Source organism: Camellia sinensis, chromosome 4, assembly GCF_055761805.1.
Source record: "Camellia sinensis isolate YWXY chromosome 4, ASM5576180v1, whole genome shotgun sequence".
Taxonomy (NCBI): Eukaryota; Viridiplantae; Streptophyta; class Magnoliopsida; order Ericales; family Theaceae; genus Camellia; species Camellia sinensis.
The window spans coordinates 99,259,843-99,283,432 of NC_138964.1; the positions used below are offsets into that span (position 1 = coordinate 99,259,843).

The following is a 23,590-nucleotide window of genomic DNA, read 5'->3' on the forward strand; positions in this document are numbered from 1 at the left end:
CCTAACTGCATCCACAGTCCAGTTTTGTTTGGTGGAGAACTTGCCTCAGTTCTTGGAGAATATGTTTGGCTCTCTTGATTAATTCGAGCTTGAAGAGAGCAGTATTGTGTTTGATGGTTGATCGGACATGATGTTTTTGGTACCGCTTTCGAAGTTGCTTTGACGGAGAATTTGAAGCCTCTCTTGTTTAGTCTCCTCAGCATTGGTTCAAGCGGGTTGCTCACCATGTTTTGTTTGGAGTTGTCAAGGACAACTTGTTTGGCGCCTATAGAAATCGGAACTTGGCACTATGGTAGAGCTTGAGTTGCAGAAAATCGAAGAGCTAGCTCGATTGGTTCGGCATGTTCTTTACATTGGCTCAATGTGATTTTGAGCAATGGAATCTGCTATGTTTTTTGGAAAAGCGCTTGTGTTTTGTACAGCAGATGGCATTTAGTTTTGACTGAATGGTTAGATACCTGGGTTATGGTATCGGTTTTTTGATTCTGTGGCGGCGAACGCACCTTTTGATAAAACAGAGTAGTTGCTGATCTCTCAAGCGAGCTCGAGTGCAGGAGGAGAAATGGAGCCACGATGAGTACTCAAGAATATGGATGTGGGTACTATGCTAGGTGTTGCATAGTTGGTGACTTGTACAGATCTGTTGAAGTTGCTTTCGAAGAAAGAGCTACTGTCAACCATCATCTGGTAATACAAGTGATAGATACGCAAGTAACGTGTATCGCAGAACTGGAGATCAGGGATTGCAAAAGGCATGAACAATAAGTGTGTGGAAACGCTGGGAAGTTGTTCAAGAGTGCAAAGGGCAAATGTTGATAGTTCAGGATCGTTCAAGGGAAACTCCGAGCGAAGAAAACCATGAACGTTGACCAGACAAATGAAGAGTTTTCTGTTGCTCCAGTTTTGGCCGTGCAAGGAGATACATGGCAGGATAGTGCCATTTCAAGAAAGAGCTGCAGTGTCACAGAGCACTCAAAAGGAGTGCAAGGCATCTCGGGCAGGGGGTGCTGGGTATCTCAATCAGGGGGTGCAGGATATCTTGGTTACGCAAGTTCAAGCATAGCAAGTGAAGACATCCGAGACAAGAAGCGTGGAAGAGATCTGTGGGAGATAGGAGCAGAGGCTCTCTCCAAATCAGAGAGTGGTATGAGTTGAGTTGAGGATGTAGGATTCCCTCCTCATCTTGTATCTCTGGTGTATTATCTCTAACTTCAAGGGATGCAGTGTCTCAGTAAGGAGATGAAGATTCTGTTAGTTTTTGGGCGTGACAAGATTAACAGCAGTGTGTGCAGTGGATCACCTCACATGGGTTGATGGGTGATTTGTTGGATCATCTCATGTGAGTGGCTAACCCACTAGAGAGAAGTGGTGATCAATGGAGGAACCAATGGAGCACCCACTAGATAATGGTGGAGATGCCTAACCAACTCCAACCCACTAGAGAATGGAAGAAGGTAGGTGGCAACCAATGAGGACCTCCCTCATTTGTGTATAAATGGAGGAGGTTTTGGATAGGCAAGAATGTGAGTAAACCAACCAAGAGAATGAGAGATGTGAGGTAGAGAAACCGTCTCCCTCGGTGTGAGCGAAGGAGACGGGTGAATGGGTGAGTGAGAATAGTGTGAGCTTCTCCTCTATTGTAATATTTCTGTAATCTCTCCATTGTTATAAGTGATAAACGGTTACTCTCCCGTGGACGTAGGCATTATGGCCGAACCACGTTAAATATGGTGTCTCCTTCTGTGTGGGTGTGTGTTTTTCTACTTGATATGATTTTTATAAGGTCTTGGGCGGGATCCCCAATCCTTTCATCTCTCTCTGTCTTTGCCTCTGGCGAACCCCTTTCCATCTTCGACCAAACCCCTTCTATCCTCCTCCACAACCCCTCATCCCTCTCCCGCTCCACCTCCACTACCAACTACCACCGCCGGATCCGAAGCCCTATTTTTTTACTCTCGTCAGTGATGGTAGACCTCTCTTTCTCTCTCCTCATTTTTTCTCTTCATCTTTCTCACCGCCGACAGAGACAAGATTGTTGCCGCCTACGAAGACAAGATTGATGACGAGATCATAAAGAAGCAAGTCGCCCTAGATCGGCTCGATCTCGATCATATCGAGGTCCTTAGAGAGCGCTACCTTCAACAGATGAAGAAAATGAACCCACGGTTTCCTAATACGAAGCTTGTCATCCTCTTTCTCTCTCTCTCTCTCTCTCTCTCTCTCTCTCTCTCTCTCTCTCTCACCCTCTCTTCATATTCTTCGTCACCGACAGACTACCACCACCTCCGTCGCTGCCGATCTGCCACCTGTAAGAGAACGAGAATGGCGTAATGATGTGGAATCTAGAATGGTGTCTCAAATCTACTCCAGGGAGAACAGGATCGAACCCTAGATCTAGTTATTCTCTCTCTCACCACTATCTCTTCTCTCTCTCTTCTCAGTTTTCAATCCTTCAATTCTGAGTCTCAATCACTCCGATTGACTCTTTTTAGATCTAATCTTATACTTTTTTTACACTTTAAATTTTTTCTTTTAGCTTTTTTGTTTTCCCGGTTATATTTTGATTGTGTAAATGTGTGTTTTGATTTTGTTGAACTTGTATGTGAGGATGTTAAGTTTGATCTCTATATTACACATTCTGAAAGATCCAGTAATTTCAATTGCTGAATGAGATCCTTGTTCAAAGATTTTCGGCGATAGATGTAGGGCAAAATAGAGCAAGGAAAGACGAGAGGCGGTGGTTGTGTGAGAAGAAAGAGATCTGGAACTGTGAGATTGTTACAAGCTGCTAGAGATATGAGATTGTTAATCCATCCTTCCAAGCGACTCCTCTCTGTAGAATAAACAGACAAAAATAACCAAATTTAATTTTTTTTAAACAGATTGAATTTTTTCCAATACAACAGACCTCCAATAGATTAAAACATCGAATAGATAAAAACAAATAAATAGATAAGAAAAAAAATATGGAAAAAATAGAACTTTTGACAGATAAGAGAAAAAATTGAACAGATAAATAATCTTGATAGATAAAGAAGAAAAATTGAACAGATAGAGAAAATTTTGAACACATAGAAAATAATTTTAACAGATATATATAAATTTGAACAGATAGTCAGCAAAAAAGTCAACAGATAGACAAAGAGTAAAATTGAAAACAAAATGTCCTTCAAAACCAACAAAAAGACTTGTCACCAAACTATTTCAAAAAAGGTGAATCTCTCACCAATAAATAAAATATTCAGTGGACATAATGTCTTATACCCTTTTAAATTGGACTTTTCAACAATTTTCTATTATTCTTTATGTTTTCTATTTTTTTTTCTTTGTTATTTTATTTATTTTTTAAAAAGTTTTTTTTTTTTTGTTTATGAGGTAAAAAAAAAATTAATGTGTTTGACAATAATTCTTTTTTAATTGTATCAAAAATTATAAATTATTTGACTATTTGTCTATTTTTTAATGTCTTTTTAACTTTTTAACTATTTAACAATAGAGAGCCAAGTTATCAAATGGCCTAAACTATACAACTGTATAAACTAACAAATTTCACACATTTTTTATTGATTGATGTAGCATCTACCATATTAGTATAAGAGGAGAATTTGCTGCCCATTTGTAAATTAGACTGAATAGTTAAGTTTGGCCTTGTGAGTAAAATTCCATGTTCGAGGTTATAGAAAAATATTGGCTTATATGGTAATCTAACAATTAATGTAAAAATGAGATTAGAACACCTCCACCCAGAGACGGAGGCACACAAAGACCGGGGGTCACGCCGCGCCACCCCCCCCCCCCCCCCCCCCCCGCGGGGGTTTTTGGATTTTTTTTTTCTTTTTAAACATAAAGAAAATATTTTAAATAAAAATATTTATAAAAATATTATTTAAAGTAAAATGCCAATGATATTTTTAAAATTATGAGAACAATAATGGTTATTTTAATTGAAAGTAAAAAGACTATGATAAGTTATATTATTATTTATGAAAATTTCAATATAATGGTGATGCCTATCATTATTGACATGCAAACATAATTAACCTCAGTGAAGATATTTGAAATTTATTAGATTGTTAGGTACATTTGACATGTAGAGTTTGTCCTCCATATATTTCTTTCTATTCATAACTAAAATGACCACTATATAAATTATAATCAAGCAACATATCTTCAATTATAAAAAAATTTAAAAAAAATTACAATAAGTTATAACTAATATCAAAATGAGTCATAACTAACTATTACTTGATATATAATCATAACCAAAATAACAACCACAAGAAGTTATAACTAAATTATATCTAACACTATAATGTGTCATAACTAAAGACCACGAAGATCATAATTGCAACATATGATAAACACTTTTTTTATGGTGTGTTTTATAGAATTTCCCTACTAAAATAAATATATTATTTCTATCTCAACTTATCTTCTTTTTTAATTTTCCAATCTACCTATAAATAGTTACTCCCCAATATTTATATAAAATTTAATCTCAAATCTTTTAATTTAAAATTTACATTTATCCAAATGGACTCTTAATAGTTAAGTTTAGTAATATCTCATTCTTGTTTATTATGAAGAAAAAAAAAATTGCTTGGTTTGAGTTTTCCAAAAACATTTTTCAGAAAATTCTACTTTCTTGTTTTTCGTATTTTTTTATTTTTACTGAATTTTTTTAATACTTTAAGTAATTTTTTTAATTTTTAGACATACCTAACATAAATATACCTAAAAAGTAAAAAATTTGTGAAAAAAACATTTTAAAAATTCACTAAATACCAAAAATACAAAAAAAATGAAAATTTTGTACATTATTTGTATTTTTATATATTAATTAATTTTTTAAAATATTTTTTCACAAATTTTTTACTTTTTAAATACATCTAAGTAAAGTGCATCTAAAAAAGTACAAAAAATATTTAAAATTTTAAAAATATTCACTAACAACAAAAAAAATACGAAAACTAAAAAACTCAATTTTAAAAAAATTTTAATCTAAAAAACTCAAACTAAACACACTGATGTTATCATTAATTTATACCCTCTCTCCATTAAATTCTTGATTACGCCACTGCCTCCACCCAATATCACTACTAAAAAAAGTACTTTTTGCGACCGTTACAAACCGTCGCAAATAATAAAAATACAGTCGCAAAATACTTTTTGCGACGGCCCATGCGACGGCAAATGGGGGTCGCGAATGTGGGGGTGGCAAATACTTTTTGCGACCGCAAAACAACAGTCGCAAATTATTTGCGACCGCCTAACCTACTTATAGCAACTGATGTTTTGCCGTCGCAAAAAAAGAATAAAAATTACCTACAATGTATTAGCGACCATCTTATTAGCATCGCATATAGTTTTCAATGACATTTATAAATAGTGCATCGTTATGATTTAAGATCTTTTCAAAAATCTGACTACATTGAACAAATTAAATCCAAGTGAATTCTATCAACAAGAAACTAAAAAATAAACTCAACCAAGTGAATTTCTAATTTTTTTCTGTCATTTCTTGTGCTTGAAACTCTTAATGTTCTTTAGAGCCGTTCAACTGGGCTAGGAAAAAAAAAAAGTGTCAAGCTTCTCGGTCACTATCTTCCCATGCATCATTGTCTGCTGGATCACTTGACTGATATAATAACCACAGAAGTTGTCCCATTTCCAACTTCTCGGTCTTGAAGCTCAACCAAATGGATGCTTTATTCTTCCACCTTTGCAGCAGGATGCTCAACATATAACATCTTGAGTATTATAGCACCATCATTAGTAATTGTTACATCACCAATATCATCAACTAGCATCTGAAACACAAAATCGACAGATGAAGTGTCAAGCTTCATATATTTGATTTCATCAATTTGACCAAAAAAATAAAAACCTGAAAAATGTTACATTAATAACAAATTAATGATCATGTGACGCCTAAAATTTCCATATTAACGCAAGGGAATATACTCTTTACTAAAATACCAAGTTACCCCACCAGCTAGTGAGATGGATAATAAAGCAAAAATGTTAAAAGCTGCGTACTAGGCGATTAAATTATCCCATTACCATTATGGTGTAGTCTTAATCAATTGCATAAAAGATCTACCTTTTCACTAAACTGACTCAGGGGAAAAAATGTTTTAAGACTTTCAAAAACTCATTCCCAATACTAGTAAGCTTAAAATATTGAAATTGGTGATCTAATAGTAAAAGTTGAACTGAAATTAAAATTTTAAGGGGGAGATAGAGAGACAGAGAGAGTAACCCCACAAACTGTTAGAATCTGCAAATCCAAATTAGAAATAAATAAAGAAAGAACGAACATTCAAGCACACAACACATAAAATGGGAAAATCAGAGAAGAAGTACTTCACTCTTGAAAGAACAGAATCATGTGTTGGATCGTAGGGATGGTCCTTGGAAGGAATCTCCAAAATTGCTAGAATTGGATTTTTGTAGCTATCTACTAAAAACTTTATCATGTTTGCAACCTGAAGATGAACATTGTTGCATTAGACAATGTTTTATCCACAGAATCAAATGACAAATGAAAAATCACACCACCACAAAATCAATGTACTCATTCGTCTCTTACTACCAGACTATAATAATTGTGAGACTTTGTGATTTATATGAATGTTGCAATAAAGATTTAACTTGAAGTTTAGGAAGCATTAGTAAATTCAGCACCAAAGTATGAAGTCCCATTGACTAAAACATTAATGTAACATGCTAAATCTGTGACACGACCCATACTCATTCATCATAAACTTTTAATATTTTCTCTCATTCACATGATAGAATTTAAATAAAGAAGAAAAAGAAAAAAGAAGCATCTTAGGGTGCTCATGATACATCTGATAGGGTATAAGCATGCACTATAATCATATGCATAAGTCATACCATAGAAGAGCATTAAAATCAATCAAAAATATGACAGAGTAGAATAAAAACTTACATATTGGCTGATCATCACTATTGCAACGTCTTCTCTTGTTGTAAACTCCTTGAATGCTTCTTTAATTTGCTCAACAGTTATTTCTAAGCCATAATAAAAGAACATTTATAAGCCAAAATAAGAATATCCAAAAATTCAATTGAATTGAAATTAACTCAGGGGAAAGGACAGATTCTAATTCCATAACTAAGGATACAGGGCAAGAACAAAAATTTGGAGCGGTATAACAGCATCTGAAACCCATGTAGTTTCAAGTTCTCTCTCTCTCTCTCTCTCTCTCTCTCTCTCTCAACAATTTTAAAGCAAAATTTGAATCTCCTTAGCTGCTCATTCTGTTGCAGAGAAACAAAATCTACAGCTTAAATGACAAGAGTAACTAGTAGGCTTTAATGATTTTATCATAAAATTAAAGTATGTTGACCGTCCAGTCATTTATTGGAGATAGCTTTTCAATTCATCATATGCAAGTTATTTTAGTGAGAACTACTCCCAAAACAACTACCACAGGAAAAAACATCAAAAGCCAGTCACATTATTGGTGACTATATTCTTTCAGATAGCATGGAATGTTCACTTCAGAACTAAAAACAACAGAAGACAAACAATACACTAAAAAAAAAAATGCAACTTCCTTAATATGAAAGAGGTAATCACATAAATCCAACACAATAATGCCTAAAACATTAAAATTTCACAACATTTGGAGCTCAAAAGCATACTTGAGTCCACAATTAGGTAATTTGTCTTTCTCTGCAAATCCACATCGCCTACTCCAGCCAATAAAAATCCAGTTATTGTGTCCTACATCAGATAAATTTAACTCCAATCAGCTCTAGCAATATTGAGCATCACATTAGCAGTCATCTTAAAGACCTTCATAAATATACACCAAGATGTTAGGGACAAGCAAAAACATATCTGATGCTGTTTTAACAACCTACCAAGCCACATGATCAATACTGTTATCTGCAACTGCATTATCCATGTGGGAACTCAACATAAGAGAAGACAGAATAAATCCACTGCACATTTATTGACTGTGAACTCACATAAGATGGGAAAATCAATGACCAAGTTCAGACCAAACAGTGAGAACAGATTCAGAGATGAAGAAATCAAAGTGCTTTCTACATATTAAAGTTAGTTGAAACGAATAAAGAGGTACATTAGCTTTGAGCCAATTTCAAAATCCACTCACAAAAAAGCCTTCAACACCTCCTTCAATGGAGTCACCCACTAACAACACGAATTTTTGCTATGTTCACTCCCAAGTCATCAAATTCATCTTTTCTTATTTGTATTTATTTATTTATTTATTTGTCCAATTTAATTATGAAGCCAATTTCTCTTCATGAAATGATAATTTTTTTTAGTGGGTATGGATTTCAGATACCAAAAATCAGTTTAAAATGTTAAATATAGGGATTCTGGAGTGAACATCATTCCTATATGAAATAAGAGATGTACAAAAAACTCACCATCAAGATATATGTTCCTCAAATCCAATCTTGCTCCTGGAGTGAACATCATCGCTGCCTGGCCTCAAAACTTGGGCCCCATCGCTCTTCCAGAAGATTCTAGAAGAGTGAACTTCACTGTCATGTCAGGGACTTCCATGGCTTGTCCACATGTTGGTGGAGTTGCTGCTCTGATCCACTTAGCTCATCCAACATAGACCCCAGCAGCTATTAAATCTAGAAGAGGAATCTGAGGCACAATTTTATCATTCGATAAAGACAGAAGAATTCAATATAATTTAAGAATTCTAATATATGTTTCTTTAAGGCAAAAGAGGTCTCTAAATAAGCAAAGTCAGCATAAATTCTCACTATCATTCTTTTTGTCCACTTATCACGATTTTTCTAGAGATAAAATATTCACAGAAATGAAGCCAAAGCAGAACATCAATCTGCCCAAGTATGAGCATTGACTTCAACAAGCTTTAGTTAAATTTAACAGTTGTGGTATCAAGAAAACTACAGAAATATCACATGCAAAAATTCTCTACGAAGAATAAACACATGCAGATATGCAAGAGAACTAACAATAAGAAAAGATTTCTCTACGGAAAATATATGTTCCTCAAATCCAAGCTTGCACTGGGGCCCAAGTTTTGACCTGTTGCTTTTTATACCAATTCCAAATCTATCACTTTATAGTGAAACATTTCAATTCAACAAACCACAAACATCAATATCTCCCTATTTATGACTATTATTTGTGACACGAAGATGTTTGCAAGACAATAGATACACACATTCAAATATTCAATACTCTATGCATTTAGCCATATGAATCGAATTCAAATTCAAAAACGAGAGAGAAAGATATCAGTACCAAGTAATTCATCATTTAATTCAAGATCTAAATTACTTCTGAGCTTCCTCAAACTAAATTGAAATTGAAAACTACAGAGAGAGCTTGAAATCAAAATTAAACAGAGCAATATAGAAATCAACTACGACTAAAACATGTAACCAAGAAGAATTCAAAGTAGAACAACAAGACTATAAACTAGAAAAATCATTCAAAGATTAACCAAATTATGCTCTGTTTGGTTGCTAAGAAAATGTAACATAGACACAGGAAAACAAATATATATATATATATATATATATTTTACCTTAATTGAGGTGAGCTTCAGTTTTCTAGCCAAACAAACATAAAAGCACAATACTAAAAGTTTGAAATTCGGTTGGTTCCTAAAATTTTCTCAGCATACAAACAAGAGGTTCAAAAACTAAATGAAATTTAGCAAACAATCTAGAGAAATGTTCAGATCAAGTTTTAAAGCCAAAGCAAATCAAGATTTAATAATCTAAAAAAATAAAAATAAAAATAAAATGAATCTTCGAATCAAAAAGATGTTTCGAAATCAGAATCTGCACCGCATTGATAAAAATAAATTGAATTGGAAAAAATTCATGTTGTTACCGTTGATGTTGATCTTCGAAATCGAACAAAGCTATGAGTCGAAGAGAATTTGGGAGCTGAAAGAATGACACAGGGATTACAGAGACAAAGAGTTGGATTCATACATAGAAATTAGGCTTACCGATTATGAATCGATCCAAATCTTCATCAACAGCAGATCGAAATCTTCAAATCTTCATCAACAATCGATCAAAATCTTCATGTCTTCATCAAAGTGGGAGTCGAGCGAGAAAGAGTGGAGAGTCGAGTGAGGGAGAGGAGAATTTATGAGATTACCAGTATGATTTGTGAGGTTTTGAGAGTGAGAGAGAGAAAGAGAGTTGGGAAATAAGAGTGAAAGGGATAGGGCAAGTTTTACACGATTTGGGGGTTTTTTTATTTTATTTTTTTTGTTCAGTTAAGAACACGATTGGGGGTTAAGCAAAACGGGATTGTTATGGAAAAAAGTGATTTTTTGCGACGGTTAAATAATCAATCGCAAAAAAATAGACGCAAAAACTCATATTTCTAGTAGTGAGTCTAATATAAACTTTTTAAAAATAAATAAATAAATAAAAAAGTTACAATATGCAGCAAATAACCTAAACATGTCTTTCGAAATATGTTTTGGTGTGTCCAATCAGTTGTAAAACTTTAATCATTACATGGCCTTTTATTGTATAAATTTATCACAAATGATAGAGATCCCTTGTTTTACCCCTATAATTCTTACAGGCACATGTCAGAGACTAATGGGAGGAAAAAAAAGCAAAAATAAAAAAACAAAGAATTGGTTAATTCCAATACATTAGGGGTGGTGGGGGTCAAGAAAAAAAATGAGATTTCAACCTTTTTCCATAAATTTATATATGAATCACTTAGGGCATGTTTAGTAATCATTTCATTTTCAGTTTATATTTAAAAAAAATTTTAAAACTGTCATAAAAACTTATTTGATAATTTTTTTGATTTATAAATAGCTGTCTCAGTTTATAAATTTGAAGACAAAATGAGTTTACGTTGGTTTTTAAACAGGAATTTAAAAATTTGACTAACAATTTTTTTTTCAATTAATTTTTTTTTTCAAATAATTTCTTTTTCAAATATTTTTTTAATTAATTTTTTTCACATAATTTTTTTCAATGATTTTTTTTTTCAAATAATTTTTTTTCTTCAAATCAATTGTAATGTGTATGATCCCATTGTCATAAATAATAAAAAATAAATATAAGTATTTTAGGAATGAACAAATATATTTTTTAGTTTATGTTTTTAAAATTTTTCAAATATTTTGTTCAAACCAAATGCATTTGTAGTTTATGTTTTTCTAAAAATAAACAAAAACTAATTTATAAAATTTTTATAAACATAAACACAAAACGTAAACATTATCAAACACTATCTAATATCTTTATTATTTTAAAATTATTTTGTATACACACCATTTTTTTTTTTCAAATTTTCCTAAATTAAGGGGGAATTTAAAAAAAGTGAAAAGTAGAAATAATAATTTCAAAATGATGACAGTATAAATTTATGTATGAACCACTTATATTTTTATTATCTTAAAATTATTTTGTATACCATTAAGTTTTTTGAAATTCTCCTATTATTTTAAGGAGGAATTACATACAGGTGGGAGTTCAAAAAAAAATTACCAACATATAGAGCGATACAAGTGACACTTGTACCCCTACAACCTTTCATTTACACCCCACTACAAACAAACTTATATCCTTTACATATTTGTAATTTTTTTTTTCAACTCTTACCTACATAGTTCCTTCTATTTTAAACTAGCACAATTCAATGATAATTGGTGCTGAAGTAGACATTAATCCAGGAAATTAAACCTGTTTGCTGAGCAAATCTATCTGAAGGCAATATGTGATGATTCATCCAATACAGACGTATAATTCTCTCTCTTTTAAATATTAGAAAATTTTATAATTATAAGCTATTGTGATGTTGATTATTTATAATATCATTTTAATTATATCTTAAGTAATATTTATTTATAATTTATATATATATATATATATATATTTGTTTTTTTGAACAAAATTTTTATAAAATTAAATTATAATAGTTATGATAATCAAATATCATAACATTACCTGTAAATACTTTTTTTTTTTTTTTTTTTTTTTTTTGAGTTAAAGAAAAATCTTCCCACTCTCCCACAATTCCAGGGTAGTTGCCTCTTACACAGATCGCCAAAGTATCTGTTGTCCGTTTCGAATAAGGAGACTATAACGTAAGAACTTATCTCGATCTCCAAAGACAAATTCCGTTTAAGTCAAGACTCGTCAATAAAAAAATTATAAATTTGTTCCGATCTCCCTAAACAAGCTCTGTTTAAGTCAAAATTCACGCAACAAAACAACATTAAGCTCACACCAAATACTGAGACTAATTAACCCAAAGAAATTTTAAACCTAAAACTTAAAGACTTAATCCCAAACCTTTGTTAAATTGCCAACCACCTTGGGTTACCCGTAAATACTTACTCGCATAATATGTATATATTTGTTTCTCTCACCTTTTTTGCACGCGTGGCCCATATTCATTTCTGCACGACAAAGATGCGGTCACCGCCGTTGCCACTCATGATTATTCACATTTAAGAGATGAAATGAAGTTTTACTTCGTGTTTTTGGTGTAAATTATTCATTGAAATTTGGGTCGCAATCATTGTCAATGTAAATTATTGATTGTTTTTGGGTGATTTTCTGAGTTTTTTTTTTTTTTTTTATTTTATTTTGTAGTATTATTATTCAGAGAAGGGAATAAAACATATGTGCAGACAACTTTTGCAAAAAAAAAAAAAAAAAATGGCTAGAAAGTTATTGTGCGGTCTATTTAATTCACGTATCGTGGAGTTTACATATAAAATTAATTTGAGTTATACAATGATTTTTGAAAAAATTATAATAAAAAAAATTTAAGACTTGAGTCTTCTAACAAAACATTCTTTGAATTTTTAATTCTGTCAATTTAAATTTAATTTTTTTTTATTTATTTTCAATATAAATCGTTTGTCTATTTTTGTTAAGTAAAAAGGCAAATTGTGACAATACACTATAAAAAATTAAGGTTCAAAATTTATGGACAAAATTATTTTTTAGGGTCCAAATATTTTTGTTATAAAAAGTGCTGTTATTATATTTTTAGCAATAAAAATTAGGTATTAGTGATGAATTATTATCCTTTTGGGATCAAATTTTTTGTCTAAAAAAATAAACAATTTTGACACCAAATTATTTTGTCGACATTTTCAAAATTTTGTCATTAAAAGCCTTATTTTAGACTTTTCGGGATGACCTTTTAGCGACTATCCTCATGATAATAGAAATTGGTTCTTAAATGTCTTTTATAACAAAATTTTCACTTTTAGAAACCAAAACATTTAATAATCTCTAAAACTCTTATTTGCTGTAGTGATAGTCCATGTACTTTGGTCATTGTGTTATTTTGGTTCCTATAATTTCAATTAGCTCGATTTTGATTATGAATTTATGATTTTGTTTCAATTTGATCTAATTGATTACAACTTAACATTTTTTTTTTAATGAAAAATATGCGTATAAGTGACATGTGTCATATTTTTTTTGAGTAAAATTATAAATTTACTAAACTCATTGAGTTGAAACTCTACCAATTCAGTGATTATTTTCCGTCAAAAACACTAACAACATTATCAATTAAACCAAATTTACACATAATTTTAAATTGAGCCAATTGAAAGTGGAGGGATCAAAATGACACAAAGAGCAAAATGTAAGAATCACCTGTGTAATTTGTCCTAGGTAAAACTATTAGAAAAATAATATTTTGGTCATTAAACTCAATAAATTTTTTTTGTATTTTTGACATATTCTGTACATCCACATAAAGTATAATGACTAAAATATCATTTTTGGGTCAATTTTACTTTACGAAAATAGACAAATAGTTTAGATTGAAAACAAATCAAAGATTAAACTTTAAATTGAAAAAATCAAATATTAAAAATTATTTTGTTGTAATTATAAGCCTCAAACTCTAGATTTTTTTAAATAATTTTCCCATTATTTTTTAATATATTTCTGTAACAAATGATTTTCTTAGTATGCTTTTTTGGATGAATTCTATGGGAACAGATATATGCTTTGTACCTTATAAAAACACTATAATAATTCGTCATTTTTACTATAAAATAATATAATTTTTTTCACTAAAAAATTTAATTTTTTATTAATCACAAAAAAAAATTAATTTTTACCACAAAATAGTATAATTTTGTGATTTCTAACTTTATGTACACACCACAATTTCATCATATCCTAATTTTTATTGCAAAGTAACAAATTATTTTTGTTTGGAAGTATTTGCTTATGATTATAAGATCCTTTTTTGTGCTTATCTAATTGGGATAGCTCATCTTTTCGCAATTCATTGATGTAATTATTTTGTTACCATAATAAAGGATTTCTGTTTGGCTCATAAAAAAACTTAATAAATTACATAACATAACATATTATAAATATTTATAATAACTTTTATTATAAAAATAATTACCTTTTCTAATAAAGTACGTCTTTTTTAAAGTGCAACTTATAGAATTCACTGAAAGGCCAAAAAACATAGGGTCGGGATTGTTTCTAGTCTAGATTTGGGATAATTTGGTCTAGTTCGACTCGTTGAGTTCACTTTTGATTTCCTTTTCGATAATCAGAACCGTTCATATTTTAAAATTTGTTGAGTACATTATTTCTGTAAAAAATCATGTCAATCAAAAAACGGATACTATGTATTCAGATCACTTTTGTATGAAAAAAAACAACAATCAGAAAATTAAAGGTACATAAAAAAGTGATCCGAATAAATAGTATCCGTTATCCGATCGACATGATTTTTTACAAGAATAATGTACTCAATATATTTTAAAATGTGAACGGTTCAGATTATCAAAAATGAGCCCAATGGGCAGGATTGGACCCTCCAATCTAGATGGTGGAACGGAGGCAAGCCCAGCCAAAAAGATATATATACTAGTACAATAGTTAGAGTAATAGAGCGTGTGAGTGAGCAAAAACAAAAATAAATGGACAATACGTATTTGATTGTTGCAGTGTTAGTGACCTCAATCTTCTTGTTGTCTTCCTCCACCATATTTCTCTACAGGAAGAGAAGGAGTTGTAGAAGATCGCCAGTCCCACTTCCATTAGGCACTCTTGGATGGCCTTTTCTCGGCGAAACCATCTCCTTCGTCTCCTGTGCTTACTCAGACCACCCTGAGTCCTTCATGGACCAACGTCGCCACATGTATGTCTATGTTTGATACAGTTTATTTGAGTTGTTTATAACTTTATTTTTTATTTTAAGAATCTATGTTAGATTGTTTAGACTTCTACTAATAGTTTAAATAAGTTTTAAAAAATTAATTATCTAAAAACTGATAGACAAATTTGCTTTTTAATTATCAATTTTTAACTTATAATAACTTATACTATACCGGCTAGAATCAAAACCCACATAATGCCTTGATTAAGATGAAACCAAGTTTGGGGATTACATGAATTACGATATAAATTTTTATTTGTAGGTATGGGAAGGTGTTCAAGTCACATTTATTTGGAAGTCCTATAATTGTGTCCACAGATGCAGAAGTGAGTAGATTTGTTTTGCAAAGTGATAGCAAGGCTTTTGTGCCTTCTTACCCCAAATCTCTCACAGAGTTGATGGGTAAATCTTCTATATTGCTCATCACTGGAAGCTTGCAAAGGAGAATTCATGGCCTCATAGGGTCTTTCTTCAAATCCTCACATCTCAAAGCTCAGATCACCCAAGACATGCACAAGTATCTCCAACAATCTATGGAGAATTGGAGAGATGATCACCCCATATACATCCAAGATGAAGCAAAAAATGTTTGCTCTCTCTCTCTCTCTCTCTCTCTTAATGAGTGCCATTTCTCTAGTTTCTCTTGATGTTTATTCTTTTAATCAGAAATATTAAAAATAATTTAAATGGATGGTGCAAATTTATTTTTTTGATGAATGATGTGATGTGAGTCACTTATAATGAATTTCAAATTTATACATTTTTAATTTTGATATTTTTTTGAGTAATTTTTTTGAATAAGTAGCATTTCTAATATACTGGCTTTTAACTAATAATTTTGCAAGGAACCAATAACATGATTTCCCATGAATTATTTTACCTGACAAACTATCACAATAATCATCCTTAATAGTCCAAAGTAATGATGAACCCTAATCCTTATTAATATATTACTAAGAGTAATAATTATGTTTCTAAACCCTTTAAAGATGTTACTTATACTAAAGGTCATATATTTTGTTCAGATTGCTTTTCAAGTACTAGTGAAGGCATTGGTTAGCATGGATCCAGGTGATGACACGGAGTTTTTAAAGAAACAATTTCAAGAATTCATGGCTGGTCTCATGTCTTTACCAATTAACATACCTGGAAGTAGACTCCACAGGTCATTACAGGCAAGTTAACTATATAGTCACATTAATTTCTTTATTTTTCTTATTTTACACTATTATGAGAAATTAATAATAAATTTGAAGATGGGTTATTTTAGGCAAAGAAGAAAATGGTTGAATTAGTATATAAAATCATCGAAGCAAAAAGGAAGAACAGAGGCAGATCAGAAGTTGCAAAAGATGTAGCAGATGTTTTGCTGAATGATGCAAGTGAAGAGCTAAATGACGATATAATTTCAGATAATATGATAGATTTGATGATACCGGGTGAGGATTCAGTCCCGGTTCTTATCACTCTTGCCGTTAAATACCTTTCAGATTGCCCGGCCGCTCTCCAACAATTAACAGTATGCCATTTCTTTTCTTTTTTCTAACCGTTTTTCATCAATGTGAATATATAAAAAGTTGTAAAAATGTGTTCTTTTTAGTTGAATAATTTTTTGAAATAATATGATTTTGTTGTTGACCCAACTTGAGCTGTTATTATTATTGTTGTCCACTGTAACATTCAAATTTTTGACCAGTTTCACTGTCTACATCAATGTGAATATATAAAAAATTTTGATAAATTTTTTGAAAAGTTGTAAAAATGTGTTCTTTTTAGTTGAATAATTTTATTTTGTTGTCTACATTTTATCAAGAAGTGTACTAAAATGTTATTTTGTCGAATCTCAGTTCAAATTTTTGACCAGTTTCACTGTCTTTTTTTTTTTTTTTTTTTTTTGGGTTCCTTTGTCCTTTCAGAGCTTTCCACAAATTTTGAAATTGCCCTCGGGCTCCACCTCACTTGTGTTGTTATAGTAATAATAAATAATCAATTATAAATCAGTGATCCTTAAAATAAATTTTATTTTATTTTTGAAATAACTCAGATGATATGGACTATAATTTTATAGTACCATTCTAATCACAATGTCTCAAGTATTTGTACAAATAGAAATAGTTGTTAATTAACTATTTGTTAGTTTCACATTATGCTTGGTTGATAATTGGCAGGAGGAGAACTTGAACCTGAAGAGACTCAAAGATGAGCTCAGAGAGCCACTGTGTTGGACTGATTATTTATCTCTTCCATTCACCCAAACCGTAAGTTCTTCATTATTATTCACCAAAATCTAACTAATAATAACAAATTATCAAAAAATAAATAAAAATTGTTTTCCCATATAGCATATATATTAAATCCTAGAAAAAATGTTAATTGTTAATTGAATAATTATAACAGGTGATTACAGAAACTCTGAGGATGGGAAACGTAATCGTAGGAGTGATGAGAAAGGCGATGAAAGATGTGGAGATAAAAGGGTATCTGATTCCCAAGGGATGGTGTGTTTTCACGTATTTTAGGTCAATTCATCTCGATCAAAATCTCTATGACTCCCCTTATCAGTTCAATCCATGGAGGTGGCAAGTAAGAAAAAGAGCACTCTTTAATTTGTTTGGATTTTTATTTGTTTTGCTAATCTGTTCCATTGTTATTAATTTGATCTTAATTTGTACTAATTAACTGTCAGTTGTGACCACTCACACTCACTCTCACTGTCACTGCAGAACAGAGAAATGATGAGCAATTATAGTAGCATATTCACTCCATTTGGAGGAGGACAAAGGCTGTGTCCTGGGATTGACTTGGCCAGGCTTGAAGCTTCCATCTTCCTCCACCACTTTGTTACTCAATTCAGGTAACTAGCCCCCACTATAATTCAGCTTTTATAATTAATGTTTTATGCTATATATGCTCTTTAAATTACAAATATTGGAAACAAAATCCCTTTTTAGAACGAAAAATCTTATTATATAAATTATTTTATGATTGATTTATGTGCACATAAGAGTGTTGCTCTTGAAACTATTGATTTTATACAAATACCATGATTAAAGTTACCATATATATTTACACATAATAATACTTGAAGAGTTGGAGAAAGTTTAAAATAATTCAAAATTTTATTAATCACCAAGCTCCCTTAAACTAAACCATTGCAGTGCATGGTTTTTATAGAAAAATCAATCCTAAAATCCTAGGCATGTGTGCTCCTTTTTTTTTTTTCCTCTGATCGGCAAAATAAAGTTTTATTGATGAAAAAAACAATATACATGCAAAATTTATATCAACAAAATAGAAAAATACCCTGAGTATTATAGCCAACCTCAACAAATCAGTGATCATGACCTCAATCCCAAATCATCTCTAACATAATTGATTTGTCAAAAATAAATCTCCAACATAATTGTTATAAATTGTTACTCAAGCAAAACATATATATATATATATTATCACATTCTTTACTTTAGAAAGAGAGATATATTATTAAAAAACAGTCGCTTCACTTCTTTTCATTAAGGGTAAAGTGTATTTTAATGAGAATAACTTTAAATAATCCTTAGCTATAAGAATGTGCAAGTAAAAATTATGACAGAACACAATTCTTACTTATACTTCCATAAAAATATAGATATGGGTTGAAAATCTACAATTTTATATTCACAATGATGTGATAAAAGGAATTGAACCTATTTTATTAGAAAGTTAACAACATTCATAGTATATTATTGTGTGTCAAATTGTGAAAACTTTTTGGATGTCTCAAATATTTTCAAAAATTATAATTATTGAATTATTTTCAATTTTATCCTTTATTAAATGGATATATATAAATTAGTGATTTAATTAATTTGATGCGAGAAGGAGTTAGAAGGAGCTTTCAGTTTATTTCCAAATTTTGCTTAAAGACGGAGTGAGCAGTGAACTAGATTTGACAGACTTCCAAAGTAGGTTAAGTATAACAAAACCATTTCATTGCAACCTAGACCTAACTCTCTCTGATCTGTACATTTTACCAAACTGATTTACTATTCATGTCAACCATTAAATATTTTGTGGGTTCTCTCTCTCTCTCTCTCCAGATTAATAATGGCATGTCCAGACAAGAATTACATGCATCTATCACCCAGCTCCTTCCTGCTGTGTTCATTTTTCATTTTGGAACAGATGGACTAAACTTTTGCAGGACACAGGCATTCTTAACCTTGGACGTTTCTGTCACGCATTTTATAAGTTAAAACTTAATAATTAAAAATAAAAATTAAAAAAGTTTTGATTCTCTTAAGTTGATCATCTCAATTTGAGAGAGTATTTGAGTTTATTGGGACTGACCTTAGTGATTCGAACTATTCACTTTTTAAGATTCGCTAAGAACATGATTCATACAAAAAATTAATATGATCATACATTAGTATCACAAAAAAATAGACGAGTATTCTTGAATTATAATTGTCATCTACTTTTAAAAAAAAAACAAATGTAATTCAAATATATTGTTACCGATGTCTGATAATCTTAATTTTTTTGTATAAAAATTCCTAAAAGTGAACAATTTGGATCCCATAAAAAAATAATAAAATAATATAAAAAAAAAATCGGAACACTAAAGTCTAGCTCAAAATGAGTCCACCAATCCCTCTCAAGTTGGTCATCCAAACCCAATTAAAACACTTCTTTATTCCTTTTCAATAATTAATTTTTTTTTTCAACTTGTACAGGCTATTTTTGTCTCATAAATTATAAACAGAAATGACATTAAACATTACAACACAAATTTCAATATATATACATAAATAATTTCACAAGTTGAACCAAACATGAACCTCAGCTAATATTATTAATGTGTCATAGAATTGTACACATGATAATACAATAAATAGCCAATTAAAATACTTCTTTATTCCTTTTCAATAATTAATTTTTTTTTCGACTTGTACAGGCTATATTTTTGCCTCATAAATTATAAACAAAAATTGCATTAAACATTATAACGTAAATTTAAATATATATACCTAAACAATTTTACAGGTTGAACCAAACATGATATTACAATAAATTCTGATGGGTTTCACTGTTTCCATATCATATGCTTAATTGGGTATCTAAATTTCTCTTGCCTTATGTGATTGTGTTTTTTATTTATAATGAGGGTATCCGAAATTTTACCGGATTGATTCACATGTACATGTTGTCTCTTATCTCATACATACATGAATCTTAAGATGACTCCAAGAGAATGAAATGCTTTATGATTTTATTCATTTATTTATTTATCTTTGTCAAAGACTTAAATCAAATTGATGAAGAAAAATAGTAGTTATAAGGCATTGAATTTTGATGAGGTACATGCATGCAGATGGGTAGCTGAGGCTGATTCAATTGTCAACTTCCCTACTGTAAGAATGAAGAAGAGGATGCCAGTGTGGGTCAAAAGGAGAATATAAAAACTTCATTTGAGCTGATGATAATTTTAGCTTTTCCGAAAGGAACTTTTCTAGGGTGGGCTTCCATTATTCCATACAAATCAAGACAAAACATCAAATACATACACCAACGTGAAAAAGCAGGCAGACAGACTAAAAGCAAAAGGACTTCTGAGTTGGCTGCAATGCACACGTGTGGTGGGGGCCATGCAATGTTGACATATTTGTCGTATTTCTTAGGTATAGCTATTGCACATGTAAAGACTATATATATAGATAGACAATGGTAAATTACACGAATCAAGATCCCTGCTTACATTTCTTTCTTATATTTTTTAGGGTCCAGCTTCTGTCTCCGGACTGGATCGTGCTGTTGGGTCCATGAGAGCCCACTATGGATCCCGTTTTAAAATTCTGAACTGTCAATGTGTAGAACTCATTGAGTACTATATGCTGTGAGAAATCACATTGATTGGATATCGATAGCTATGTGATCAAATCAGTTTTGTATAAAAAAAAATAGACGGTGAAAAAATTAACGGTTGATAAAAAACTGTTTTGTTCACATAGCTATCGATATCCGATCAACGTGATTTTTTACAGGCATATAGTACTCGACGAGTTTTACACATTGAACGGTTCAGATTATCAAAACGGGACCCGTGGTGGGCCCCCACGGGCCCAACAGCATGGTCCAGTCTGATCCGGACTGGACAGAAGCCGTGGCCTATTTTTTATTTGTAGGGTTATTGGGCCTACTTTTAGGTTCAATTTTGATAATCCGAACCATTCATATTTTAAGATTTATTTAGTATATTATACTTGTAAAAAATAAAGTTGATTGAATATCAGAAAGAATGTGTTCAGAAAACTGTTTATTAAATTCTTTAAAAAAATAGTTTTTAGTTCGAGTTTTCCAAACACATATTTTCTGATATCCGATCAACTTGATTTTTTACAGATATGATATACTGAACAAATCTTAAAATATGAACAATTCGAATTATTAAAATTGGATCTAAAAGTAGGCCCAATAATCCTAAAGATTAATGCTTCCTACCCCCACTGGGGGTCGACCCCCAGTGAGGTGTCACTGAGGGATTGGCCCAAAAAACAAACTGTTTTTTTATTTTTTTTATTTTTTGAGTCTTCAGCTAGTGTGGACACGCCACGTCACTGGGGGCGCGAACCCACTGGGGGTATGCAGCGGGGCTGTAATCCTAAAAGTAAGAAATGTAAGAAACTTGCAAGAAAGAAATACAAGGGATGCTGATTCTAATTACACACACCTTGTGCACTTCTAAATACTACTGACACCTCTCCTCAAATTACACTAATCTATGAAATTACATTCACTTTGCTAGGATTGCGTTTCTTAAAATTTTTATTTTTTATTTTCAAACACATTTAATATAAATACTTTTTTTGAAAAAAAACTTTAAAAAATTTATTAAATACCAAAAATACAAAAATATAGTATATTTTTCATATTTTTGTGTATTTATTAATTTTTTAAAATATTTTTTCACAAATATTTTATTTTTTAGACACATCTAAGAAAGATGCATCTAAAAAGAAAAAAAAATACTTAAAATTTTAAAATATTCACTAAAAATAAAATAAAAACACAAAAAGCCAAAAAATTCAATTTTCAAAAAAACTTAATGCAGAGAACTCAAACGAAACATATTGATTGTTATTCCTCTTAGTTGGCTTTATTAAATATAATGATTAAATGATTATATTATTGACTTTTTTTTAGCAGTTCGAATGTTAAAAAATATGAATTTGCACATATGAGTAGAGATTGAATAAGCTAAATAAATGACCAAGCATATGAGCGAGGGAGATTAAGTCAGAAATGAAGTAGTTAATTAACTGAATAATTCAATTACACTTGTGTTACCTTGGTTCTTCTGGCAACTTCGAAGGTGAAAAACTAGTAAATAAATTAGAAGTTATAGTTAAGGCTACTCTTGTGAAAAGTAAAGTGCAGAGCAGGAAAAGAGAAAAAAAAAAATTTGATGAGTGTTGAATTTGTTCGGGGTCCTTATGAAAAGTAAAGGACCACGCAACCCTTCTTTACATGAAAAAGGAATAGGAAGAGAAGATTCATTTGATTTTGGTGGAGGTGGGGTTAGATGGGTGGGTCGCCCGCAAACAAGATAGAGATAAGATAGATAAAATGGGAATGTCTTGGTGAAGGCATTAATTGTAGAAAATGTAGTGTTTGGTAGTGAGGCCACTGATAAAATGGGTTTGTTTAGCTGTTGGGATAATTTATTCTTGTTGGAAGGGAGAATAATAAGGGAAATTAGGGAGAGGTCCTCCATATATTTTGTATAAGAGTTTAAGGATAACAAAAATTAGTTTGCTAGCTAAGATACCTAAGATTCAAAACTGTAAAAGGATAAGGACAAATTTTGACATACATGAACTAAAATGCCCTTTCAATCTTATAAACCCTAATTTTTCTTTAACCAAATATCTATTTCTCTCTCTCTCTCTCTCAACCATATCTATCGACACTCCGTCATCTGCCACCGAAAACATCTCACTCTAATATATGTATAGATCTAGTATGTTTCCGGTTGATTTGTTTCATTATCATTGATTTGTGCAAAAATCTGATGTAAAAATTGTAAATCTCTTTTCTGTCATTTCATCTCTCATCTTTCTCTCTCTTTCTATTATTTTCTTCATGTTTCTACGTTGAAAATCGAAATTTCTGTCTCTGTTTTTTTTTTTTTTGAAGCATAAAAAATTTGTGTCTCTATGTGTCTGAGCAAAATTTATCTATGCCTTTGTTTTTCTCTCTGTCTTTAAGCGAAATTTCTCTGACTTTGCACATCGAAATTTCTCTATCTGTGCTTTTGTGTTGAAATAGAATTTTCTTTGTGTTGAAACATAATTTTTTTTGTCTCTGAGTGAAATTTCTTTGACTTTGCACATTGAAATTTTTGTCTCTATGTTGAAA

General features: G+C 31.1%; 2 protein-coding genes across 4 annotated transcripts; one reads left to right on the forward strand and one right to left on the reverse strand.

Moving 5' to 3' along the window:
* Window positions 1-5,362: 5,362 nt before the first annotated feature.
* LOC114321111 (V-type proton ATPase subunit F-like) lies at window positions 5,363-10,330 on the reverse strand. 3 transcript variants are annotated; one of them, XM_082925398.1, is made up of 7 exons: window positions 10,011-10,287; window positions 9,890-9,945; window positions 8,434-8,662; window positions 7,675-7,756; window positions 6,956-7,038; window positions 6,372-6,488; window positions 5,363-5,810 (listed from the first exon to the last, which is right to left on the reverse strand). In XM_082925398.1, exons 3-7 carry the CDS (start codon window positions 8,434-8,436, stop codon window positions 5,709-5,711), a joined length of 387 nt encoding a protein of 128 aa, XP_082781524.1. In that variant the 5' UTR covers window positions 8,437-8,662; window positions 9,890-9,945; window positions 10,011-10,287; the 3' UTR covers window positions 5,363-5,708. The 3 variants fall into 3 exon arrangements, with proteins under 3 accessions (XP_082781524.1, XP_082781525.1, XP_082781523.1); XM_082925399.1 differs by having other exon boundaries at window positions 6,367-6,488; window positions 9,890-10,330; XM_082925397.1 differs by lacking the exon at window positions 9,890-9,945.
* Window positions 10,331-14,924: 4,594 nt separating this feature from the next.
* On the forward strand, window positions 14,925-20,778 carry LOC114309759 (3-epi-6-deoxocathasterone 23-monooxygenase CYP90D1). Its single transcript, XM_082925404.1, has 8 exons — window positions 14,925-15,175; window positions 15,456-15,780; window positions 16,219-16,368; window positions 16,464-16,712; window positions 17,362-17,451; window positions 17,591-17,776; window positions 17,917-18,047; window positions 20,547-20,778. Exons 1-8 carry the CDS (start codon window positions 14,955-14,957, stop codon window positions 20,632-20,634), a joined length of 1,440 nt encoding a protein of 479 aa, XP_082781530.1. The 5' UTR covers window positions 14,925-14,954; the 3' UTR covers window positions 20,635-20,778.
* Window positions 20,779-23,590: the final 2,812 nt, after the last annotated feature.

What these genes read in the sequence shown, in the direction of transcription:
- LOC114321111 (XM_082925397.1), bottom strand. An exon ending in TTACCTAATTGTGGACTCAA is followed by an intron (nt 7,039 to 7,674) that starts GTATGCTTTTGA and finishes ATTATGGCTTAG; the next exon opens with AAATAACTGTTGAGCAAATT. An exon ending in TAGTGATGATCAGCCAATAT is followed by an intron (nt 6,489 to 6,955) that starts GTAAGTTTTTAT and finishes GTTCATCTTCAG; the next exon opens with GTTGCAAACATGATAAAGTT.
- LOC114309759 (XM_082925404.1), top strand. Translation starts at nt 14,955, where the DNA reads ATGGACAATACGTATTTGATTGTTGCAGTGTTAGTGACCTCAATCTTC. An exon ending in TCCAAGATGAAGCAAAAAAT is followed by an intron (nt 15,781 to 16,218) that starts GTTTGCTCTCTC and finishes TATTTTGTTCAG; the next exon opens with ATTGCTTTTCAAGTACTAGT. An exon ending in CACTTTGTTACTCAATTCAG is followed by an intron (nt 18,048 to 20,546) that starts GTAACTAGCCCC and finishes ACATGCATGCAG; the next exon opens with ATGGGTAGCTGAGGCTGATT.